This window comes from Microcaecilia unicolor, chromosome 11 (genome assembly GCF_901765095.1).
Source record: "Microcaecilia unicolor chromosome 11, aMicUni1.1, whole genome shotgun sequence".
Taxonomy (NCBI): Eukaryota; Metazoa; Chordata; class Amphibia; order Gymnophiona; family Siphonopidae; genus Microcaecilia; species Microcaecilia unicolor.
In genome coordinates, this window is record NC_044041.1 from 172,440,187 (window position 1) to 172,463,287 (window position 23,101).

A 23,101-nucleotide genomic window follows, 5' to 3' on the forward strand; every position below is an offset into this window, starting at 1 on the left:
ATTTGGGGGCTCAACACACAAGGTAAGGGAGGTATGCACCTGGGAGCAATTTTTGAAGACCACTGCAGTGCCCCCTAGGGTGCCCGGTTGGTGTCCTGGCATGTGAGGGGGACCAGTGCACTACAAATGCTGGCTCCTCCCACTACCAAATGCCTTGGATTTGGTCGGGTTTGAGATGGCTGCCATTAGTTTCTATTATCGGCAAAAACCAATGGCAGCGATCTCTAATGCTGACCATCTCTTGTTTCGATTATACGGTTGGGTATGCTGCTTTTCGGGGCCGGCCTTAGAGATGGCCGCCCATATAGATGGCTGGCCCCATTCGATTATGCCCTTCCAAGTCTTAGGAATGCCAAAGTCCCGCCTTGAACTCGCCTCTAGTAATCTCTCTTGAGATTTGGACGTCCTTCTGAGAAAGATGTCCAAAATGTGGTTTTGATTATACCTATTTGGACGTTTCTGTGAGATGGACATCCAAGTGCCGATTTATGTCACTTTTTGGACGTCCATCTCTTTCAAAGATGAGCCTGTTAGAGCTTACCACCAGTAACTCTACACATGCAATTGTATAAAGTAGGTGGTAACACTTATGTTGCTTACGTGCGCAAATGTTTTGAATACTGTCATATATGCACATATGTGTACACATCTGTATGAAAATGCTGAAACTCTGCCTAAGCCTTATTCTGAAAATATGTTCATATCTTACATAGCGTATATTTGATGGGTAGGCATATACATGGGTGGAGTCTGGGGGAAGCATGGGTAGGATTCCCACTGATGTGCATAACTTTAACATATATAATAGTAAATGGCAGCAGATAATGACCTGAATGGTCTATCCAGTTTGCCCAACAAGATAAACTCATTTTACATGGTATGCAATACTTTATATGTATGCCAGAGTTTGATTTGTCCCTGCCTTTCTCAGGGCACAGACTGTAAAATTCTGCTCAGCACTGTTCCTGTACTAAAAGTTCTGAAGCTAACGTCGAAGCCCCTTAAAATTTAAACTCCAGCCCATCCATATCTATTCAGCCACGATCAGGGCACAGACCGTAGAAGTCCGCCCAGCGCTGGTTTTACTCTCCAATTACCGGCGTCACCACCTAATCTCCACTAAGATTCCGCTGAACCATTCCTTCTAAACAGGATTCCTTTTTGTTTATCCCACGCATGTTTGAATTCCATTGCCGTTTTCATCTCCACCACCTCCCGCGGGAGGGCATTCCCTATAATTTAGACGCATACCTCTGGCATGTAGGTGTGAACACTTACATCAGTTCTGTGGCTGGCATAGGTGCATATACCCTGTTATTCCTTTATAGAATGTGCCCACCTCAGTCACTTTAAAACCCAGCACTAACAAAATGCCCTGTAGACTTCTAAAAACCTCAGGTTGCACATGGTTGGTTTGAATAACTACTGAATAATAGGTAATACAGTGTGAAAGGAATACATGGAAGATCATTTAGCTAGAACCCTGGTTGTGGCATGCCATGGGGCTCACCACTCTCTCCTCCTCCTCCTACTTATCATTTCTATAGCGCTACTAGACGTACACAGTGCTGTACACTGGACACCAACACACTTAGGAGAACTTTCACTAAAGCGCAAGCCCACTGTAAGCTTGACACGTGGTACTCTAGCACTACCGCCAGGCTTCTAAAGGAGCTCAGCAGTACTGCCTGTCCCCACCGCGTACCATTTCCAGCATCTCAGAATTTATTAGGGGGGTTAGCGAGGGAGCCCATGCAATCTCCTAAATAGGTGCCAGTAAGGGCTCCTCTGGGAAATGGCTATGAAGCAAGTGGTTAACTTACCACACAGCCATTTCCTTTAAAAAAAAAAAAAAACTTACACCCACTATGGTTAAAGGGGGGCCTTTTTACTACAGTGTGTTAAAAGGGGCCCTTAGGAAGGAGGTGGGACTCACATACAAATACATGCATGACCCTGAACACCAAAGTAACTCATATAATGAAAAAAATAGAGACTAATCTGTTGATATGAAATGTTTATTTGATTGATTTAGATAATATTTGTGCACAGATAATAGACATTATTTAATAGAAACTTCTGCAGCTTAGTATGTCATTTAATAAAAGACAATTGTTATTTGAATGCATGACCAAGTTTCATTGATAAAGGCTGCTGCTTTGTCACTTAGTAACTATTTGTTGACCCATTCACCATCATTCCAAAGCAAGTTTACCAAAAACATAATTTGCCATCACTGTGACGTTTATTGAGGGAAACCGCAATCTTGCTAAAGAATTGAGTGTCATGAGTCATAGACAGGATTTTCTGTCCCAAATTTTTTAAGCTCTGTTGACTGTTATAAGTAGAAATTTTCTCTGCAGTTTACACTTCGATCTCTCTTGAAATCAGAGCCCCTGGGAAGCATGAGGATGGAGGATTGGCACACAGAAATGCAAGCAATGCAGGTGAGAATGGATGTGCAGGAAGAAAGAATGAGAAGGAGAGAGGAGGACTTTCATAGAGCACAAGAGGAACAGAGATGAGAAAGAGTGAACATTGAGTTTTCACAGAGGAAAATCCTGGAGAAGGACCGCGATGGACTGGAAATAATACAATTGAGAATGAAGTGGATAGAGCACCGTTCATGGAAGAAAGTGTGTATCAACAACTTGAAAAGCTAAAGGTGGACAAAGCCTTGGGACCGGACGGGATCCACCCCAGGATATTGAGGGAGCTCAGAGAGGTTTTGGCAGGTCCTCTTAAAGATTTGTTTAATATATCCTTGCAGACGGAAAAGGTTCCGAAGGATTGGAGAATGGCAGAGGTGGTCCCTCTTCACAAAAGTGGTGATAGGGAAGAAGCTGGAAACTACAGGCCGGTAAGCCTCACTTCGGTTATTGGAAAAGTAATGGAAGCGATGCTGAAGGAAAGGATAGTGAATTTTCTGGAAGCCAATAAGTTGCAAGATCTGAGACAACATGGTTTTACCAAAGGGAAATCGTGCCAAACGAATCTCATTGAGTTCTTTGATTGGGTGACAGGAGAATTGAATCAGGGACGAGCTATGGACGTAATCTACTTAGATTTCAGCAAAGCTTTTGACACGGTTCCCCACAGGAGGCTCTTAAATAAACTGGAGGGGCTGAAGATAGGACCTGAAGTGGTGAACTGGATTAGGAACTGGTTGACGGACAGACGCCAGAGGGTGGTGGTGAATGGAATTCGGAGAAAGGAAAGGTGAGTAGTGGAGTGCCTCAGGGATCGGTGCTGGGGCCGATTCTGTTCAATATATTTGTGAGTGACATTGCCGAAGGGTTAGAAGGTAAAGTTTGCCTATTTGCGGATGATACTAAGATCTGTAACAGAGTGGACACCCGGGAGGGAGTGGAAAACATGAAAAAGGATCTGAGGAAGCTAGAAGAATGGTCTAAGGTTTGGCAATAAAAATTCAATGCGAAGAAATGCAAAGTGATGCACCTAGGGAATAGAAATCCACGGGAGACATATGTGTTAGGCGGGGAGAGTCTGATAGGTACGGACGGAGAGAGGGATCTTGGGGTGATAGTATCTGAGGATTTGAAGGCGATGAAACAGTGTGACAAGGTGGTGGCCGTAGCTAGAAGGTTGTTAGGCTGTATAGAGAGAGGTGTGACCAGCAGAAGAAAGGGGGTGTTGATGCCCCTGTATAAGTCGTTGGTGAGGCCCCACCTGGAGTATTGTGTTCAGTTTTGGAGGCCGTATCTTGTTAAGGATGTAAAAAGAATTGAAGCGGTGCAAAGAAAAGCTATGAGAATGGTATGGGATTTGCGTTACAAGTCGTATGAGGAGAGACTTGCTGAACTAAACATGTATACTCTGGAGGAAAGGAGAAACAGGGGTGATATGATACAGACGTTCAAATATTTGAAAGGTATTAATCCGCAAACGAACCTTTTCCGGAGATGGGAAGGTGGTAGAACGAGAGGACATGAAATGAGATTTAAGGGGGGCAGACTCAAGAAAAATGTCAGGAAGTATTTTTTCACGGAGAGAGTAGTGGATGCTTGGAATGCCCTCCCGCAGGAGTTGGTGGAAATGAAAACGGTAACAGAATTCAAACATGTGTGGGATAAGCATAAAGGAATCCTGTGCCGAAGGAATGGATCCTCAGGAGCTTAGTCAAGATCGGGAGGCGGGGCTGGTGGTTGGGAGGCGGGGATAGTGCTGGGCAGACTTATACGGTCTGTGCCAGAGCCGGTGGTGGGTAGCGGGACTGGTGGTTGGGAGGTGGGGATAGTGCTGGACAGACTTGTACGGTCTGTGCCAGAGCCAGTGGTTGGGAGGCAGGGCTGGTGGTTGGGAGGTGAGGATAGTGCTGGGCAGACTTATACGGTCTGTGCCAGAGCCGGTGGTTGGGAGGAGGGGCTGGTGGTTGGGAGGCGCGGATAATGCGGTCTGTGCCCTGAAGAGCACAGGTACAAATCAAAGTAGGGTATACACAAAAAGCAGCAAATATGAGTTATCTTGTTGGGCAGACTGGATGGACCGTGCAGGTCGCTTTCTGCCGTCATCTACTATGTTACTATGTTATTATGAGTAGATTATGAAAATTCCCAGAACTACAGCCATGTATATCCCCAGGCATAAGAAGCTTCCAGATTTTGCAGGTGTACCTAAGAAACACGGAGACTTAACCATTGAGGAGTGGATAGAGCAAACAAATGCGGTCCTTAAGGTGCTAAGATTTCCAGAAGAGGATCATCTCAGATGGTGAAGGACCATCTATTCGTCCAGGCAAGGGACACAGTAAGGTATGCACCCCAGGCTCCACCAAACACTGATGATGGTGTATGGAGATAAATTGCCTGTGACCCTTAGACTCACAGAGTTCTCCAACTATAGACAATCATTTTTAATAGACAACCTGTTATAAAATTATATTTATAACTCATTAACCCGTGGATTCTATATATTTCACTAAGATTTCTGCATGGAGATTGAAGTGTATTCCATAACAATGCTCATAACCTAATCGATTAACAAGCTAATCAGTGCTGATAATTAGATTTTAAGCAATTATTAGCACTAATTGGCTTTAATTAGAATTTACATGCACTACTTGCTAAATGTATTCTGTAACGTGGCGTGCATAAATTAGTAAAAGGGCCCCCAAATAAGAAACAGCCAGAATAACGTGAAAAAGGTAACACATGTCATTTATTCATAACAGATGCTGAACTCAAATGTACAATCAAAGAGAAAACTAAATGAAAACTGAACAGATGTAATCATCCATGTAATTCGTAAACCTGTTTATTTTCTTCTTTTATATATCGCCTATAATTCCTAACAGCTCTAGGCAATGTACAATCTTTACAACATACATCTTTGTTAATAAACAATTAAAACAGATAGATATTTAAAACTCTGCAAATATAAAAAGAGAAATACCATCCACAGCAATGCAAACAAGGATTTTGTTCTTTTCCCCAAAAAATACATACTTTCTGAACAGATTTCAAGTGGATTTCAAGTGCACTAGGTAAGGCTGGAGAAGCAGCAACAGAGAAAGACATTTTCCTCTGATTGTCCATCGGGTACAAATATCTTACTGAGGATATACAGAATTTTGCCATTTTTTGGTGATGATAGTGACTTGAAAATCTCAACTCTACCAAGGCAGGCTCCAGATAATTATGATGCTCTCCTCTAGTAACTTTAGGGGTCCTTTTACAAAGGCGCACTGAAAAATGGCTTGCGGTAGTATAGGAGTGGGTTTTGGGTGCACAGATCCATTTTTCAGCATGCCTGCAAAAAATGCCTCTTTTTTTTTTTTTTTGCTGAAAATAGACATGCGGCAAAATCAAAATCGCCACTCGTCCATTTTTTGGGTCTGAGACCTTACCGCCAACCATAGACCTAGCGGTAAAGAATTTGGGCGGTAATGACCTATGCGCGTCAGATGCCACTTGGCGCGAGTCCGCTATGCATGCCAGAAAATAAATATTTTTCAGGTGTGCATAGCGGACGCGTGCCAAAATTGAAATTACCGCAAGGGCCATGCGGTAACCGGGCAGTAACTCCAATTTGGCACGTGTTGGGTGCACGTAGGTGCCTACTCGGCTTCGTAAAAGGGGCCCTTCAAGATTAACATTAGGGTAGCAATTCACTAAATTGGCACCTCAATTTTGGCACAAGAAGAAGTGTAGCTGGCTGTAACTTTCTTGAGATAGGAAACAACATTTATTCAGGGACCCGGAATAAATATTGTTTCCACGCTCAAGAAAACATTTTGCTGTCTCCTTTGTTGCATCTGGGGCCAACTACACTTCCGTTTGTGACTTTTTATTATGTTATTGATTCTATCTGCTCTATTCTACTTCAGTTCACCTCTTTTTGGACACAAAAAGGGGCAACACAACTCCAACTCTACAATGGCTTAAGGGCATGCCTAAGCGTTGTAGAATACTATAGCAAAGCTACATTAACATAGTAACATAGTAAATGATGGCAGAAAAAGACCTGTACGGTCCATCCAGTCTGTACAATAGGATAAACTCATTATACATGGTATACAATATGTTATATGCAGGGCTTTTTTGAGGGGGTACTTGGGGGTACTGAGTACCAGCACCTTTTCCATTGTCTGCTAAAATTGACCCATGGTCCCCCAAGTTTTAATGAAATAGCTCAGTCTCTACACAACAATTCTGCCTTGTCAATGATTCTGTGACTGGTTGCAGAGGGCCTGGCTATTATGGGGTGGGTCCCTCAGTGATTACCCTGCCCCTGAAGGGTGGCCTGGCATTTGAGTACCAGCACCTTTTTTGCTAGAAAAAAGGCACTGGTTATATGTATACCCGAGTTTGATTTGTCCTTGCCATTCTCAGGGCACAGACCCTAGAATTCTGCCCAGCACTCTTCTTGTACTAAAAGTTCTGAAGCTAACGTCGAAGCCCTTTAAAATTTACGCTCTAGCCCATCCATATCTATTCAGTCACTATCAGGGCACAGACCGTAGAAGTCTGCCCAGCACCGGTCTTGCTTCCTAATTACCAGTGTTGCCATCCAATCTCCGCACCATTAGAGCACCAAAGGTCAGGTGCACCTACTTATGACAGGTCAATAGATGGCTTAATTGGGCACACCTAAGTTCACTATGCAACTCGTGCAACTGAGTATTCTACATGACATTCTCACGCTCTAACCATGTGTATGCCTCTGACAGTGCACACTTAGGGGTGAATTCTAAATTTGGCACTGAAAAAAATGCTATTCTATATTCAACACTTAAAGTTAAGCGCAGTTTATAGAATGGCATTTACGTATGGGAATTGTGTCTAACTTTAGGCACAGACATTTGCACCAACTGAAACGTGGTACAACTGTATGCAGAAAGATAAGGTGCATTTCCCTCTTATTCTATAACTATGCATGTTAATTTCAAGAACACACCTGCTCCTCCCATGACCTTCCCATCTCTGTGCCCCCTTTTTTGAATGCATGTAAAATTTAGGTGTGGATCTTTTGCTTAAATTTACACATGAATATTCCAATTACTGCCAATAGTTGCCTAACAAGCCAATTATTTGGACTAATTAGCTCGCCATTCAATTAAATTGCATGATGGAAAAATAAGAAGTCTCACAAGAACCAAAAACCAGTCAGAAACCTAGAAATGGTGCCAACTCTGCTTGAATGGGGAATCTAAAAGAACCTCATAGTTTTCTAAAGAGATCTCTGTATTCATAATAATTGCTAACTTCAGAGACTCTCTTAAAGTCCAGACTGTGGTTTTGGCTCTAGACACAGAATACTTTTAAAAGGTCTTTCACCAGACAAACCAGATCCATAACAATATTGGGCTTGATGGACCTTCGGTTTCTCCCAATATGGCATTCTTCTGATTGTACAACAGCTCTTTATAACACTTATGTACTTATAAAGAGCTATTGTACATTCAGAAGAAGGCTTGTCTGGATACATCTTGTCTGCCTTTAACTTTACCAATTATATAGCTATGTGGCATCCAGGAGCAAAGCAGTGAAGTATAACAGTAATGTGTACATCACAGACTCCATGTTTTAGCATAGCTGAGCCTTCAAATAGTTCTGTAAGAATCCAGAGGCCACCTTAGCGAGGGGTGAGGCAGAGGTTGTACTGGCGTGGCACTCTCGAAATGCCGCTCATTGCAGAGGACAGGTCAATGTCCTTTATGTCGATAACAGACTTTAAGTCAAAGTTCTGCAGGATGGTGGTGAGAAACAAGAAGATCTCCATGCGGGCCAGACCCTCGCCCAAGCAGATCCGTCTACCTGTATATGAAAGAAGAGCATGGTAAGAACTGTAGATGAATTTGAGATAAGAATGTTAAACGTTATTTTATTGTTGTTAGCAAGAAGATTCATATTCTGCTTTTTAGTGCTTAATTTAAGGAGCTACATAGGTAGATCCAGTTATGTGAATGTTTATCTACTTTTAGTGGATAAAAAGCATGCGTACATTTCATAATGGACCAAATTCTATATATGGCACCAAAAAAATCAGCGCTGAACAAAAACGCGCTTAAAGCTATTCTATAAACTTTGCCTAACATTAGGCACAATTTATAGCATATGCATAATGCCCATTCTTGTGACTCCCATTTTTGTGACTCAACTTAGTTGCATCCATTTAAACTATACAAAACCTGGTTTAAAAAGCATACGACTAATTTAGGCATGAACCGAGTATATTCTATAACATTGCGCTTAAATTTTAGGAAAGCCCACAATTCATCCTTGCCTCTCCCATTGCCACTCTCCCTTTTGAGATCCACACAGTCAAATTTATGTGCATTACTTTAAAGACTACGCATAAATCCCAGTTAGTGCAATTAGTACCGATAATTGCTTATCAACTTCCAATTATCAATGCTAATTGGCTTGTTACCTAATTAAGTTGCATGAACTGATTGGCTACGCATGATGATTTGTGCATGGAACCCTAGTTGCTATATATAGAATCCGAGGGGAATATGTACAATTTTACACACTTTGGGAGCCGTCCTGTAACTGGACACCTCCTTTTTGGTTCCCTAATACTGTGCGGTGATAGTTGTCGTTATACAATACTGGTCTAACCTGACATCAGTGTGCCTTACATTTCTGTGCCACCTAATATGGCAAGGGCATGCGTAACTTACAATATTCAATAAATTTCATGTGTAAGTTGCAGCACTGCCAATACCCTTCCCATGGTCTGCCCCTGGGCAGCCCCTTTGCATTTATGTGCTCTGTCATTTACATGTGCAGTTCTAGTATTGCATTTAGGCAGCTTGCTAGCACTTTCACAGGTAAATTACACATATGCGCACAACTAGCAGTGTTCTGTAAATGGCTTCATTTTCCAGGAGAAGCTAATCTTGTCCTGGTTCTACTCCTGATGCATATATGGGCTTATGGTTTTAATTTTCCTAAGAAAAGCAGGGAATTCCAAATCCAAAGTGAGGTAAAATAAATCTTGGTTAAAAATATGTAGTGATAACTGAGGAGAACAACATGTACAGTGGGGGAAATAAGTATTTGATCCCTTGCTGATTTTGTAAGTTTGCCCACTGACAAAGACATGAGCAGCCCATAATTGAAGGGTAGGTTATTGGTAACAGTGAGAGATAGCACATCACAAATTAAATCCGGAAAATCACATTGTGGAAAGTATATGAATTTATTTGCATTCTGCAGAGGGAAATAAGTATTTGATCCCTCTGGCAAACAAGACCTAATACTTGGTGGCAAAACCCTTGTTGGCAAGCACAGCGGTCAGACGTCTTCTGTAGTTGATGATGAGGTTTGCACACATGTCAGGAGGAATTTTGGTCCACTCCTCTTTGCAGATCATCTCTAAATCATTAAGAGTTCTGGGCTGTCGCTTGGCAACTCGCAGCTTCAGCTCCCTCCATAAGTTTTCAATGGGATTAAGGTCTGGTGACTGGCTAGGCCACTCCATGACCCTAATGTGCTTCTTCCTGAGCCACTCCTTTGTTGCCTTGGCTGTATGTTTTGGGTCATTGTCGTGCTGGAAGACCCAGCCACGACCCATTTTTAAGGCCCTGGCGGAGGGAAGGAGGTTGTCACTCAGAATTGTACGGTACATGGCCCCATCCATTCTCCCATTGATGCGGTGAAGTAGTCCTGTGCCCTTAGCAGAGAAACACCCCCAAAACATAACATTTCCACCTCCATGCTTGACAGTGGGGACGGTGTTCTTTGGGTCATAGGCAGCATTTCTCTTCCTCCAAACACGGCGAGTTGAGTTCATGCCAAAGAGCTCAATTTTTGTCTCATCTGACCACAGCACCTTCTCCCAATCACTCTCGGCATCATCCAGGTGTTCACTGGCAAACTTCAGATGGGCCGTCACATGTGCCTTCCGGAGCAGGGGGACCTTGCGGGCACTGCAGGATTGCAATCCGTTATGTCGTAATGTGTTACCAATGGTTTTCGTGGTGACAGTGGTCCCAGCTGCCTTGAGATCATTGACAAGTTCCCCCCTTGTAGTTGTAGGCTAATTTCTAACCTTCCTCATGATCAAGGATACCCCACGAGGTGAGATTTTGCGTGGAGCCCCAGATCTTTGTCGATTGACAGTCATTTTGTACTTCTTCCATTTTCTTACTATGGCACCAACAGTTGTCTCCTTCTCGCCCAGCGTCTTACTGATGGTTTTGTAGCCCATTCCAGCCTTGTGCAGGTGTATGATCTTGTCCCTGACATCCTTAGACAGCTCCTTGCTCTTGGCCATTTTGTAGAGGTTAGAGTCTGACTGATTCACTGAGTCTGTGGACAGGTGTCTTTCATACAGGTGACCATTGCCGACAGCTGTCTGTCATGCAGGTAACGAGTTGATTTGGAGCATCTACCTGGTCTGTAGGGGCCAGATCTCTTACTGGTTGGTGGGGGATCAAATACTTATTTCCCTCTGCAGAATGCAAATAAATTCATATACTTTCCACAATGTGATTTTCCGGATTTAATTTGTGATGTGCTATCTCTCACTGTTACCAATAACCTACCCTTCAATTATGGGCTGCTCATGTCTTTGTCAGTGGGCAAACTTACAAAATCAGCAAGGGATCAAATACTTATTTCCCCCACTGTATAAGAAGGTTATGCATTTGTAAAACAAAGATATGGAAAAAATACATAGTGATACCTGCAGAGAATGGCATAAATGCATCATTTCTTTTAAAGCAGCCATTGGCATCCAAAAAGTGGTTGGGATCAAAAGATTCTGGGTTCTGAAACTGTTTAGGGTCATACAGGACTGAACTCAGCAAGGCATATACTGTGGTACCCTGGAAGACAAAAATCAGATCTTTTAAAATGAGGAAGCAGCTGTCAGTCAACAGAATTTAGAAAGAAAGATTAATACAGGCATTGAGTAAGTGGGAGGGGAGTCATATAGCTCTATTAGATAGAATGCTGAAAAAAGATGGAGCTGGTTAAAACAGGTGAATGTTAAAAAATGTAAAAAAAATCATTGAATTGCTGTTCGCTGTTTTTGAGTTATGATGATAAGACTGAAATAATCTATCATCAGATCTAGATGAAGCATCTCCCATTGGAGTAACACATCTATCTATCTATCTATCTATCTATCTATCTATCTATCTATCTATCTATCTATCTATCTATCTATCTATCTATCTATCTATCTATCTATCTATCTATCTATCTATCCAGTGATGCCTATTCAACAGATACTGCTCAGTCAATATCTAAGATTTGTGATGGTGAGAAACTGATGTATTTTACTTGGCCCTGGACAAGGCTTGACTATGTTCCATCATTGTTAATAATCACAGCTGACATGTGTCTGATTCACTCCAGTAATTCATCATGGTCAGTCATTTAGGGCCCCTTTTACTAAGCCGTGTAAGTGCCTATCAGGCTTATTTTCGAAAGAGGAGGACGCCCATCTTTCAACACAAATCGGGAGATAGGCGTCCTTCTCGCAAGGTCGTCCAAATCGGCATAATCGAAAGTCGATTTTGTGACACCCTCGACTGCTTTCTGTCGCGGTGACAACCAAAGTTCACGGGGGCATGTCGGCAGGGTAGCGAAGGCGGGACTGGGGCGTGATTAGGAGATGGTCGTCCTCGGCCGATAATAGAAAAAAGAAGGGCGTCCCTAACGAGCACTTGGACGACTTTACTTGGTCCAATTTTTTTCACGACCAAGCCTCCAAAAGGTGCCCGAACTGGCCAGATGACCACCAGAGGGAATCGTGGATGACCTCCCTTTACTCCCCCAGTGGTCACTAACCCCCTCCCACCATAAAAAACAAGTTTAAAAATACTTTTTGCCAGCCTCTGTGCCAGCCTCAAATGCCATACTCAAGTCCATCACAGCAGTATACAGGTCCCTGGAGCAGTTGTAGTGGGTGCAGTGTACTTCAGGCAGGCGGACCTGGGGGGAGGGTTTGGGGGACTCAGCACCCAAGGTAAGGGAGCTATGCACCTGGGAGCAATTTGTGAAGTCCACTGCAGTGCCCCCTAGGGTGCCCGGTTGGTGTCCTGGAGTGTGAGGGGGGATCAGTGCACTATGATTGCTGGCTCCTCCCATGTCCAAAGGGCTTGGATTTGGACGTTTTTGAGATAGACATCTTTGGTTTTCATTATTGCCGAAAACCGAGGACGACCATCTCAAAAACGACCTAAGGACGACCATCTCTAAGGTCGACCTAAATGTCAAGATTTGGGCGTCCCCGACCATATTATCAAAACGAAAGATGGACTTCTGTCTTGTTTCGATAATGCGTTGCCCCGCCCCTTTACGGGGCCATCCTGTGAGGGCACCCTCATAAAAACGTGGGCACCCCATTCGATTATGCCCCTCCACGAGTGCCAAATTGGAGTTACCGCCCGGTTACCGCATGGCCCTTGTGGTAGGATCAATTTTGGCGCACGTCCACTACGTGCGTCTGAAAAATATTTGTTATTTTCTGGCGCACGTAACGGGGGCGCGCCAAGTGGCATTTGATGTGCATAGGTCATTACCGCCCAGATTCTTTACCGCTAAGTCTATGGCTGGTGGTAAGATCTCAGACCCAAAATGGACGCACAACAATTTTGATTTTGCCACACGTCCATTTTTGGCAAAAAAAGGAGGCCTTTTTTACAGGCGCGCTAAAAAATGGATCGGTGCGCACCCAAAACCCGTGCCTACACTATTGCAAGCCATTTTTCATTGCACCTTTGTAAAAGAACCCCCCAGTACAGTGAAGATTGCCAAAATATCATGCATAGTTCAATCTTTTACCAATAAAATTGTATTTCTTCCTTTGTATAAATTTTGCATATGGGGACAAGTTTCACTGCTGGATATAGTTTGCAGGTCTGGAGATACACTTGCACCAACAGTCCTGATAGCTAATTTTCAAAGAGAGACTATCTGCTTACTTTCTTTTTGAAAATTAGGGTCAGAAAAGTAAGAGGGTACAAAATTGCCTCTTTTTTTGTTTACACCTCCTGTCCTTCTTCCACAACTAAGTCTAATAACCATATAGAACTTGACGACTAGACTTGCAATATTGGGCTGGAAAAATGGAGGATAGATCAATTTTCAGACTGAAGAATTTACCTGAATAACTGCTTAGTTATGTAAGTTTATAGTTTATTACTGCTTTCTAGACTGCCCTAGCTGCCTAAGGCAGAACAGAGCAGTTTACAGGCTAAAAACATAAACATATAATAAGCAACTTCCTTTGAAAATTCTCTACACTTCCTTCCATAAACCAAAGCAATGAACTAGGCTAGAAATAATGGCTATGTTGGTATTGTAGGGTCAGAATTGGGTTAACTTCTTAAGTCCTATTTTTTTTAACAATTCTATGCCAGCTAACCTTGGACTGGATATTTTGATGTCTTATCAAACGTCATCCATAGAAGATTAAGAAGGGCAAGGGTTATTCTGGGGGTGGGGTTGAAAGATAGTGATGATATAGGCTAATCAGAACATTTTTTTTGTTTATTAGGACAGCACAAATGGGAGTCCTGATATCAATGGATGTTATCTATTTAACTTTATAACCACATATTCTGCAGTCCTACTGGAATAAATAAAGAGGTTGAATATTGGGCAAAAAAGATAAGTAGATAAGTCATCTATTTATACAGCAGCCAGGTGACTGAATAAGTGAATATTTCCCCCAGTGAGACCTCTACCTTGGGAAGAAAATATTGCTTGAATTGGATATCTCGAGTCACAGCACGGGGTACACCCAGTGGGATGAGGTCTATGAACCGCTGGATCTCATGAACCACAGCCTCAGTGTATGGCATCGCATTCCTGTCCTCGATAGAGGGGCTACGGTTTTGTCCGATCACACGGTCGATCTCCTCATGGATCTTTGCTGTGAAGTGAATAGATAAATATGTAAACTTGATTACAGCCATATTGGGCAGAGAGGAGAGAGAGAATCTGCTTTTATGCTGAATTAATCCAGCGTATGGCAACAGAATCATATATAGCAGGGTTTATGAAGCACCTTCTATCGAGGTTCTGAAACTAACTTCCCTGTGAGGATCATGCAACAGGAAAATTCAAAAGCACAAAACAGGAGGCTAAAAGACAGACATGGTTCAATCATTTGAAATTTACAGAATCAAATGTGCAGATGTGAGGTGTGTCCTCTCATTTGGCAGTTGAGGTCTTTTTATTTTATGATAGGAATCAGGACAGCAAACACCAGTGGAAACCCCTTAACTGTAGCAGCAATAGGTTGCTTAGATATAACGCAGAATGATTTTCAGAGTAATTTATGTTAATTGGCTGTTTGAAACCTGCCCTACAACAGTGCCTCTCCAATAGGTTCATTGATAGAATATGCTTTTTTCAGGGGGACAGCATGTTTAGGTCACCGGAGGAAAAGACGACATTTCAAATCTTTGATTATAGTTTTCAAGCAAAAATCTACTCATAATGAAGGGTTCTAAATCTCTGAAGAACTGTCATGGATTCAGGGATGGTGAACCCTTGGGCTGCACTTGGGGCTGTGGCAGACAAGTCCTTTGGGCTGGCACAGGGCAGGAGTAACAAGATTCAACAAACAAAAGAACCAGATCCAGATGAGGCAAGGAAAGCAAGGTCAAGGGCAAAACTGGAAACTAGGAAAAACAAGGCAAGACTCGGAACTAGGTTAAAACTGGGTTCAGAATAGGCAAGGCAGAACTGAAGCCCATGCAGAACAAGGCAAGATAAAGGTTAAAACTAGGTCCAGAAAAGGCAAGACAAGGGCAAGGTAAGAATTTGATCTAGACAGGACTGGACAAGACAAGGCAAAGTAGGCACAACTGAACAAAGCAGTCAAGCAAGACAGAAGCTTGATCCAGACAAGGAACAGTGAGCAAGGCAACAGGGCTAGAACTGAACCTAAACAAGAGCAAGGCAAAACACAGAAAAAAGTCTAGAACTGGGTTCAGGCAAAGCAAGGATAGGAAGGGCAAGAACTGGATCCAGACATGAGAAAAAGTAGAACAAGACAAGGCACAAGACATGGCTGACATGGCAGGTCTGGAGCTAGGCAGAAACAAGGCAGGGCTGGAGCTAGGCAACAGGTGTAAACAAAAGCAAGACTAAAGACAAGGCAGGAACAGAGCTTGGCTGTAGCAGGGACCATGAACAGAGCCTGGCTGTAACAGGGACCAGGAACAGAGCTTGGCTGTAGCTGGGACAAGGAACAGAGCTTGGCTGTAGCAGGGACCAGGAACATAGTGCAACCCCACCTATTGTCCCTTTGGAAGGGAAAACACTTCAGCTGTAGAGAAAAATCTCTTTGGCTGGAGTAAGAGAGAGAATCAAACTTAGTTTAGGTGCAACCAAGTAAAATCTTTATTGGTATTTCTCTAAAACAATACAAAAAAATGATAGATCCCTCTGGAGCAGTTTTGTCACACAGCCAACAAGACGTTCAGGCTGAGCTACAAGGCTGCTCAGTTTGTCTTTCTCATTCTGCACTTATATACTGTTATAAGTTTCATTTCTCCTAAATCATGTGATTCCTCTTATTCTAACTTAGTGTACATAAAAGGATATTTCCTGTTCCTGTTTTCTTTATTATACAAAAAGGGTTATTTTTCTTATTTTACCAGTCCCAATGGAGGGGGAGCACTATGTGCTCATTGGCCATTTCCTTATCAGTAACACATGAAACTCCCATGCATCTTGTCTTTCTTACTATGTACAACCTGAATGAACATCTTTGCTCCCCCTCCCCTAAACACCTAAAGAATTCTCCTTATTTGGTGGAGGGTCCTCAGTCTCACTCACCATCCGGTTTCATCAATATTTGTCTGTCATATATGGGTCTTATAGTTCCTGTTTCTTATGAGTTTCTCCTTGTCATGTGATTTACCAGAAGTGCATAACAATATTTGCTGTTTACTGCTAATCAAAGCTTATGCACTGTGTATACAGGCAGTAGTAGGACGAAACAAAACTTATGCCCATGACAGCTGATATGAGTGCTTGCAGACCAAGCTTGGAAGGACAAGCTTGCAGACCAAGCATGTACTAAAAACGCCAGTGTGCCTTTATAAAAGGAACCCTATATAAGTTAAGTAGGAATTTGCAGAATAGTGCTTAGACAGAATATTGGCATTTATGTGCACTAGTTTTTAGAACAGCTCTTTATCTGCTTTTAACCAAATCTGGTTCTTAATATAGGACAGTGATGGCGAACCTATGGCACGCGTGCCAGAGAGGGCACGCAGAGCCCTCTCTGTTGGCACGCGTGCCGTTGCCTCACCCACCAGAAGTTCATTCCCTCCTCCCTTCGAGTTCCAGGCCCCCTCCCTCCGAATTTTAAAAGTCATCTATTTTACCTCGTCGGGGTTAGGGCGGCAGCATGCAGGCTCGGTGCTTAGTTCCGTTTTCCCTTCTCTCTCTCAGCTCTGGTCCCGCCCTCATTTCCTGTTTCCACAAGGGTGGGGCCAGAGCTGAGAGAGAGAGAAGAGAAAACGGAACTAAGCACCGAGCCGAGCCTGCAAGCTTTTTACTGCTGCTGCCGCCCTAACCCCGACGAGGTAAGATAGATGAGTTTTAAAATTTGGAGGGAGGGGTCCTGGAACTCGAAGGGAGGGAGGGGGGGCCCTGTAACTGGGAGGGAGGGGACTCTGGAACTCGGAGGCAAGTGGAGGAGGGGGCGAGGGAGGAGGACAGGAGAGGGAGGGGGGACGAGGGGGAGGGGGGAATGCACCACCTGTTAAATTGCCCTGTTGGCACTTTGCGATAAATAATTAGATTTTGGGTTGCTGTTTGGGCACTCGGTCTCTGAAAGGTTCGCCATCACTGATATAGGAAGATGAAAATATGCAGGTAGCGACAGCTCTTTCTTTCCCTTCCCTTCCCTTCTCATTTTCTTTTCTGCTGTGATATCGTAGATCCTACTTCCTACTTGATCTTCAGTTCTGCCTCTCTAGTTTCACCACTGATTATCCTTCTCTGCCATCTTCAGTTCCATCCATCCACTGCCCTGTTGGCACTGGTGATTCTCTGTGCTTATCTGATCCTTAACTATGGAAGAAACCACGTCTGGGCAGAAACGTTTCATTCAACTTTTTGCTTTTCATTTTATCACCTGCCTTTTCTTTCTCACCTTCTATTTTCGGGTGTTTCAGAAGAATCAGGAGGCCGTATCTTAAGGTCGTGCTGACTGTCTCTGTCCCAGCTGAGAATAAGTCAAAAGTGGTGGTTACCAACTCCTTTGCAGAAAATTCACTCTGGGGATTCTCTTTGTCCTAACAGATACAAAAAGAAATCAAAGATGAAGCTATTTGACAAAAGGATATGTTAATGATACTAGTAAACTTCTGAGTTAGACCACAAGGAGGAGAAAGTGATGTGGCTGAGGATACATATGGAGAGTAGAACTGACTCATAGATGCTCAGAGACACAGCTGGGGCTGAAATGCACAGGAAGGCAAAGATGTCAATATTCAGGGGTGCCAAATCTGATTAAAGTTAGCATCCAGTACAACAGAACACGAATACCAATCTTAAAGGTACTAGGTCAGTTCCCACCTGGACAGTTCCCACCGGACAGTTCCCAACAACCAATTCCCACCTAGGACAATTCCCACTGAACCAATTCCCACCACACCAGGGAGAACAATTCCCACCCATAGCCCAAAAAACACACTACAACAAATAATCCCTCTCCCTTTTCTCTTCCACATAATTTTGGGGCTAGATGAACCATTGGTCTGACCCAGCATGGCTACTCTTATGTTTTTATGTTGACACCCCCCTCCCTCAGCATTATCTTTTACACATCCCTTTCCCCTTCCAAAGATACAGTTCATGTGGGGGGGGGGGGAAAGCCTCCCCCACCCCCCAAACTAGTTTTGAACTTAATTCATATTTAATCTGGGATCTAAATGTCATAAATAAGTAAGTAAATAAATAAATAGATAAATACAAAGTGCAGTTCATATGGGGAGGGGCAGTGCCCTCCTACACCCCCCCAAACTAGGTTTCAACCTAATTCAGCCCCTCAAAATGACACACTGATTACAATTTATAACAAACTACTACTCTACCTATGAAAAGTTATTCCATTATTATACGTCCTCTGTGTACATCAATATACTGCTCTAACCTCATTTCAGATGCCATAAAAAAAAGCACCACCAAGACTTACGGGATCCGATACAAGAAAGAAGCGACAGGCTAGGGGAGGGTGGGAAATGTCCGGGGGGGGGGGGAACTCCTTGGGGGACTCCTTGGTGGGAATTGTCCTGGGGGACAAATTGTCTTAGGTGGGAATTGGTGGGTTGGACCTGTCCGGTGGGAACTGTCCAGGTGGGAACTCGCCTGATACCATCTTAAACAGTGCAAATAATCTTAACACAATCTTTTAATATTGAAACACAGTGGTCAGGATAGCTAACCAGACAAAGACAGGACTGTTTTTTTATGTGGTCCTATCTACCTGGTTAACTATCCAGACACCAGCACTGAATATCACTGTTGCCTGGATAAATGCCTACATTGGGAAAAAATCTGCCCTTGGAATGCCCCTCCATTGTCCGCATTCAGATCGGGTGGTTAGTGCTGATATTTAGAGACACTGCACAGGTGATTTAACAACATCAGTCCAAGGAGAGAGGGAGACTGTCCTTAACAAGGAAAGCCAGCTAAAGTTCCTCATAAGCAATCATAAATAAAACTGGGAACAAAAGATGTTTTAGTGCTGAGAAAAAAAGAAATAAAGAAAAAAGGGAAAGAAGGACAAAAGGAGGGAAAAAGGATGCAGGGGCATCAGATTTCTATCAGTGGCCAGGCTATTAGCTATGCCAAACCCTTGAGCCTACCGCACAACATCAATCACTTGCCACCCTGGACCAAAAACCTCCAAGAAAATGCTATCCATACTTTATTGAAAACTTTAGAAATTCATATTAAGAGGAAAACTTCTTATACAAACTTACAATATATCAAAAAATATATATATTTATAAAAATATATATATATATATATATGGCGACTACTAATCCTGCGTAAGCAGACTCAGCGCTGATCAAATAATTCCACTGTCCAACGTCAGAACGTGTCAAACCAAGCGCTTTGGTCAAACGACCTGCTTCTGGGGAGAGTGGATGTCGCACATACTAGGATGAAACCAAACATTCTTTAATGCAATATATTAAAGAATGTTTTGTTTTCATCCTAGCGTGTGCAGCATCCACTCTCCCCGGAAATTGTTAAATTGTTTTGAATATCAACCTCATTGTATATGAAAATTTAACATTAAAAAAATAATAATTTACTTTATTTGCTGCTATCCAGATAGTGATTGGCACTGAATATATGCCAGGCTCCATTTTAGCTAAACAGTTTAGAGTCCCGCTTTTACATCAAAAGTAGAGATCAGACCAAAGTCGGGACATGCTCAATTCCAGTGGCATTTTAGAAAAGGGAGCTGATGAAGAGGCAGTCAGGAACAGAAACAGGTGGCGGCCTGGTACGGCTAGTAAAGGGGTTCGGGGGGAGGGAGAGGAGGGGTCAGAGAGACTCGCAGATAGAGGTAGGCAGTTTAGATCAAGGACTCCAAAGGTAAAATGGTAAAGGTTAGAAGGGGAGGAGAGGAAGTAGCTAGTAAGAGGGGAGTTCTAGAGGTGGAGAAGGGGTGGGCCGCCGGAGACAGGAAGAGATGTGACTGCAAGGGTGCAATTGCCATTTTAATCACGTTTGCAGACTGCTCCAGCGCTGCTCTCTCATCGCCTACCACTCCATTACCAGCTTGGTTATGGGCCTGTCACACCGGCAGTTGGGTGCTCCTCCAGCTCAAGTGCACATCCATTCCCCTTGTGTATTTGAGCATTTGAGCAAAGGCTTAGCAGAGGAGAGGTTGCTGCATGGATGGGAGGAATGGGAAGCAACGAATCTTGAAGCCTGCAAGCGCTGCAGGAGAAGCCTTATTTTCTTGTCGAGCACTTACAATTTGGAATGCTCTTCCTATGCAAATTTATTCGGAGATAAATTATATACACTTACGTAAAAAACTTAAAATATTTTTTTGATAAATTTTAGTTAGTATTTTATTGTTAAATGTAATTTTGTAATTCCTCATTTTGTTTTGAGTTATTTCTTTTTGTTAACTGCCTTGAACCTCTTGCTGGGACTAGTATGGTCTACAAATTGCTGAATAGATTAGATTAGTTCTTAACTGCAAAAGTTAAGGTACAGTAAGTGCAAAGTCTGTGTGGTAAGTGAAGGAGGTATACCCAGCATCTACTCTGCATTTAGTGCTCTGGGCATAAGAATATAAACATAACATAAGAACAACCATACTTGGTCAGACCGATGGTCCTTCTAGTACAGTATCCAGTTTCCAGTAGTGTCCAATCCAGGTCAATGTACCTGGCAGAATCCCAAATCGTAGCAATATTCTGGAATCCCAAATAGTAGCAAGATTCCATGCTACCAATCCTAGGGATGAGTTGTGACTTTCCTTATATCGCTCCTAATAGCTTGTTCAAACCTTTTTTAAACCCAAATATGCTAACTGATGCTTAACTATTTATTCAATAAAAAATATTTTTTCCTATTTTTTAAAAGTATTAACATGTAACTTCATGGAGTTTCCCCTAGTCTTTGTACTTTTTGAAACAGTAAACACCTCGAATATTGTGTTCAATTCTGGTCACCGCATCTCAAGAAAGATATAGTGGAATTAGAAAAGGTACAGAGAAGGTCAACAAAAATGATAAAGGGGATGGGACAACTTCCCTATGAGGAAAGGCTGGAGCATCTAGGGCTCTTCAGCTTGGAGAAAAGACAGCTGAGGGGAGATATGATAGAGGTCTATAAAATAATGAGTGGAATGAAATGGGTAGACGTGAATTGTTTGTTTACTCGTTCCAAAAATACTAGGACTAAGGAGCATGCAATGAAGCTACAAAGTAGTAAATTTAATACGAATCGGAGAAAATTCTTCTTCACTCAACATGTAATTAAACTCAAGAATTTGTTGCCAGAGAATGTGGTAAAGGCTTAGCAGGGTTTAAAAGAGATCTGGACGGCTTCCTAAAGGAAAAGTCCATAGACCATTAAATTAACTTGGGGAAAATCCACTGGTTATTTCTGGGATAAGTAGCATAAAATGTATTGAACTTTTTGGGGATTTTGCCAGGTACTTGTGACCTGCCCAGTGACCATACAGAATGGGCTCTCAACTCCCATTACCAGGGCGGATCTATGGAGCTACCCTGTTGTAGAATTGCTCCCATAGTTGTGGCCTGTAAACATGTAAGTTCCTTTGATCCACATCTATTCTTAAACAGTAGTTTCATTAATTATACACTATGGAAAGGTACATAGGAGAACATGCTATTTCAGTTTCCTCATATACACCCCATCCCCTACCCAGTTTCACAGTACCTGCTCCATTTTCATGAGGAAGCAGTCAATGAAGTCACGAGGAAAGTTGGGATCCAAGGTTTCCTGGTGCATTTTCACTCTCTTTGACACAAACGCTAACAGCTGATCCATATTTGTAATCACCCTCTTGTGAGGACCAGGCAGGTACTCCATCACATTAGGGAAGAAATTATAGAACTAGAAGGCAAGGAAACCATTATTTGACTGGGGCTGCAGGAGCAAGTTCAAGACAATGTTATTCCAAGGGACTCAAAACAGGAAAAACAAAACAAGACTCAACAATTACAAATGGTCGAGCAGTGTTTGCAAACTTAATTCCTTGCAGTATTATCATTCACACCAGGATTTAATTTTGCACCTGAAAAGTATGCAGAGTAAGATATTCACACAGCGATGGCCAGACAGCTGATTTATATAAAGAAACTGTACCTGTGGCGACTTTTCACTTTAAAAATCAACTTATAGGCACACAAGTATTTTGCACGATCTCAAGGACACTAAAAATGACAGCTTTGCATTTGGTTCCATATATCTGTAGCTGATGCTAGATAAAATAGGACCAAACTCTTCTGGTTGCCTGTGATCCCTCCCACAGCCTCTGACCAATTGAAGAGCTTTCCTTTCCCAGTCATTCTTGCTTAAAAGTGACTCCAAAGCACACCATTACAGAAAAGCAGATTAAAACTTAGCATTTTACCTGCACCCAGACTGAGCTAAAAAGCCGAAACATATCATTCAGCATACTGAGTAAGATAAGGAAGTTCTTATCTTCATAGTCAAATCGGTTTCCAAAGACCACAGAGCAGATGACATTGGAGACAGAGCGACTCAAGAAGAACGTGGGGTCAAAGGGCAGCTCTAGTGTAATGGAGAGAAAATGAAGTATGTCAAATTTGCTGCAACATGAGCATGGTAAAGAAGCATTGACTATATTTGGACCCTAACCTGTTCATATCAATTGTAGAAGCCTTAATTGTGAGTTGCCTAGACTACTGCAACAATCCATATCTGGGTTTATCAGTCAAGCCATTAAAGAAACTGCAGATAATACAAATTATGTTAGCTAGATACCTAACAAGTCATGAAAGAACTGATAAAGCTTCCTCCTTTTTGCCTTCCTTACACTAGCTGTCTGTTAAAAAAACACTGTCTCCCCCCCCCCCCCCCGATGTTCAGTTGACAATAGTCAGCATTTCTTAAAAACACTTACTGTCGCC

The 23,101-nt window shown here is 42.7% G+C and overlaps 1 protein-coding gene across 1 annotated transcript in view; it reads right to left on the minus strand.

Annotated features, from left to right (window-relative positions):
- Nucleotides 1-7,524: 7,524 nt before the first annotated feature.
- LOC115479940 (cytochrome P450 2C20-like) overlaps nucleotides 7,525-23,101 on the minus strand; it is a 31,748-nt gene continuing 16,171 nt past the window's right edge. The window contains exons 4-9 of the mRNA XM_030218274.1: nucleotides 22,582-22,742; nucleotides 21,885-22,061; nucleotides 17,599-17,740; nucleotides 14,168-14,355; nucleotides 11,155-11,296; nucleotides 7,525-8,276 (exon numbers count right to left, since the gene is read on the minus strand). Of these exons, the coding sequence (XP_030074134.1) occupies nucleotides 8,095-8,276; nucleotides 11,155-11,296; nucleotides 14,168-14,355; nucleotides 17,599-17,740; nucleotides 21,885-22,061; nucleotides 22,582-22,742 (992 nt within the window). The 3' untranslated portion in view covers nucleotides 7,525-8,094. The remainder of the gene's footprint in view (nucleotides 8,277-11,154; nucleotides 11,297-14,167; nucleotides 14,356-17,598; nucleotides 17,741-21,884; nucleotides 22,062-22,581; nucleotides 22,743-23,101) is intronic.